This window comes from Tupaia chinensis, unplaced genomic scaffold, assembly GCF_000334495.1.
Source record: "Tupaia chinensis unplaced genomic scaffold, TupChi_1.0 Scaffold000248_2, whole genome shotgun sequence".
NCBI classification, from domain to species: domain Eukaryota; kingdom Metazoa; phylum Chordata; class Mammalia; order Scandentia; family Tupaiidae; genus Tupaia; species Tupaia belangeri.
The window spans coordinates 2,405,966-2,409,040 of NW_006159727.1; the positions used below are offsets into that span (position 1 = coordinate 2,405,966).

At 44.0% G+C, this 3,075-nt stretch overlaps 1 protein-coding gene across 1 annotated transcript in view; it reads right to left on the bottom strand.

Moving 5' to 3' along the window:
• Positions 1–2,219: 2,219 nt before the first annotated feature.
• Positions 2,220–3,075, bottom strand: part of MID1IP1 (MID1 interacting protein 1) — a gene marked incomplete at its 5' end in the record, with an annotated part of 1,217 nt that continues 361 nt past the window's right edge. Inside the window, 1 exon segment of the mRNA XM_014587947.2 lies at positions 2,220–3,075. Within this exon segment, the coding sequence (XP_014443433.1) occupies positions 2,858–3,075 (218 nt within the window).

Below are 3,075 nucleotides of genomic sequence, written 5' to 3' on the forward strand. Positions count from 1 at the left end.
GTGAGCCGGATTCCACAGTCGGCCAAGATTTGAATCCTAGCCCCCTCAGCTTGAAAAACATGCTGGGTACGTGTGTGTCCCAAATCCTGAAAAGATGAAGAAGGGACTGCATTGTGACCATGCCCCATGAGGGGTGCTCCTCTTCCCAACCCCACTCTCTGGCTATTAAAAAAAAATGCTACTAATAAAAATAGTTTCTAAACTTAAGAAAAATGCAATGCTCTTTAACATTACTCCTAGATCACAATCACTATATATGTACATATTCTTACACAATAATTGATAACTGTTTAGTTTTGTTGTCTACATCTACTTTTCTGCCTTCTATATGCCATACCACAAGAATATTTTGAAAGCAACTTGCAGCTAATACTTAATAGCTCTTACCATCACTTTGCCCAAATTGTGACTTTTTGGTTTTATTTCAGGTGCACTTTCATAAATTTGAACAGTAATGGACCTGGTGTCTTATATATGTAATGGAAACTATGCTTTTCCTTAAAGTGAACATGATGTCCTAAGCCTCATATATTTGTGGAGAGAAGGCAAGGGACAGAAATGGAGACAGGAACCAAAATGTAAGAGTAAGAACCCAACATGGCCCCTCAGTAGTGCCTCAAGAAATTTCTAAATGTCAAACACTATATTTCAACTCATTTCATTCTCACAACTCCATGGAGTAAGTATTATAGTTTTCATGCCTGATTTCAAATGTGACAACAATCTTGGAGAGTTAAATACACCTAATTAATAAGTAGGAACAAGAGGATGTGTGCGCACAATCTTCACGCTCTTTATGTTTCTTTGTACCATGTGGCTCCTGTAGTTTCCTTCGTTATTTTTTGCTTGAACTTTGATATTTTAAAGGGGACATGTGGGAGTCTGTCTTCTTCCTTTTGGCGCTGCCCAGCTTATCTTTATATTAATGATTAACTTTCTCTGGCAACTGGCAGGCACCCCAGTCTTGACACTTCCCCGTTTTTTTTTTTCACTGCTGCTAAAAGCTGATAATAGACAAGAGCTGGCCTTGCCTGCACCACAAACCTTTTGCTTTTTCTTTTAACTGCAAAGTTCTGTGCATTTTTACATTTAAGCTCTCTGAGCTTAAAGAACGCCTCATGACTTCAAGATCGAAAAGTGAAGTTGATGTGACATTTATCCTCCCAGAACAAATAATGAAATAAAGAATGTAGGGCACTGTGTTTCACTTGCCCATCATCCTAACATAGCATCCTAATGGTTTCTGAGAAGCAGCCTGCAGCAGCCCTGATCAGCTCTGCTGTATACAGTAGCAGACTGGCTCCCTGAAACACTGGAAGCATTACCAGACACTGCTCAACAAAGCTTAGCATTTGGTTGGGAGCTAGCCCATAGCTCATGTTATAATACACCTAAGTATCTCCTAAGATCAACATAAAACTCGCAAATAAAGACCTGCAAGGTGTGTGCACTAATGTTAGCTGGGTTTGCTTTTCAAGTTTTCAATTCTCAGTAGTCTCAGCCTTTAAAGTTTTTATGTCTCAATACACTTAAGCTTGTGCCTGAACATCTTACAAAATTCAAAATGTTAAAACACTACCCCAATAAGCTAACCAAATTGGTTGAAAGATACAATATACGTATCTTCCCCAATACTTTGAGCATTTATAAACTTTTGGTTGAGATGTATAGTCCTCTCCCGGTACTCAACTGAAACCAAAATAAAGCCTGGCAGTAAATCTTGTCAGTAGCTACATCCCACACGAAATGAAATACTTACAGAGATGAATATCCACCACCCTGAAATACCAGAGAGAAATTTAAATTTACTTTTGTTAAAAAATATCAATTCAAAATATTTTTATTTCACAACTAAGTCATTCACTGGCAGATGAAAGAGCAACAGACACTTGTCCGGTTTAGTTAACACATTTGCTTTTTTTTTTATTTTTATTTTTTAGAATATAGCCTACATCTGGATTTAAAAAAGTTTTAAATAAATTTAAGACATATAACAACAGTGGAACCCTTCATCATTCTATATACAACACGGATAGAATGTCAGTTGGTTCCATTTCGGATAAGTCCACTTTCTCATAATAATGTTATTATTATTTTCACTGGCTGAGTGGCAAGCCTCATACAAGCTGGCGCAATGCCAGCTTACACACACTGGGATGGGGGTGGGGTGGTGTGAAAGGGATAGGTTGGGGGGGTGCCACAGGACTACTGTACAGTGTAACAGAAAATCATTAATAAAGTAGTACCGGTTACCGACAGACAGTGTTTGTGCGCTTATCACAATGGAATCGCTGAAGTTTCAGAGCAAGGAAGAGATTCGAAATACTTAAGACAGGGCCACTATTACAAAAAGAAATAGTGCAAACAGGAAAACTGATGCAATCCTAGCAATGCCGCGGCCTCCACTGGCCCAACGGCAGGGCGGCAGGAGGGGGCGCGCCGCCCCGCCTTCCCCACCACCCAGCTCTGGGCTGCGCTCCCAAGTGTGGCAACCCAGCGCCGCGCCCTGGCACGCCCCCTTCTCGGGCCTTTCTCCTCCGGAAAGAACAGAAAAGAAACCCCAGGAAAGGCACAGGCTGAATGTGGGGCGTCAGCCCAGTCCCATTCCCACCAACACAGAATGCAGGCCCCCTCCTGGGGGGTCCTCGAGCCCCATTCTCCCGCTGCTACTTTCTTCTCCGCTCAGGAACGAGGCCCCCTCCTCCACAGCCTCGCCGTGCCCCCTGCACATACACAGTCGCCCAACTTCACAGTCCACCCTTCGCGCCCCACAGCCAGGAAGAAAATAGCTTTGAGGAAAGAAAGAAGGTGAGAGATGAGGCTGGAGAAGGTGCTGGGCAGCGGCCGAGGCCCCGCCTCAGTGGCCCCAGTTGCCAAAGCCGATCTCCTGCTTGTATCTGTTTGTGAGGATGTTGGCTTTGCGAGTGAGTTTGGAGAGCACGGTGTGCAGCCCCCGCAGGTGGTAGTGAAACTGCTGCTCCAGGTCTTCCTCGCCGGCGTCTGCGCCCTCCAAGTGGCTCAGGTCCACCAGGATGTCCTTGGACTTCCAGGCGCTGCCTTCCTCGCTCCCCGCCG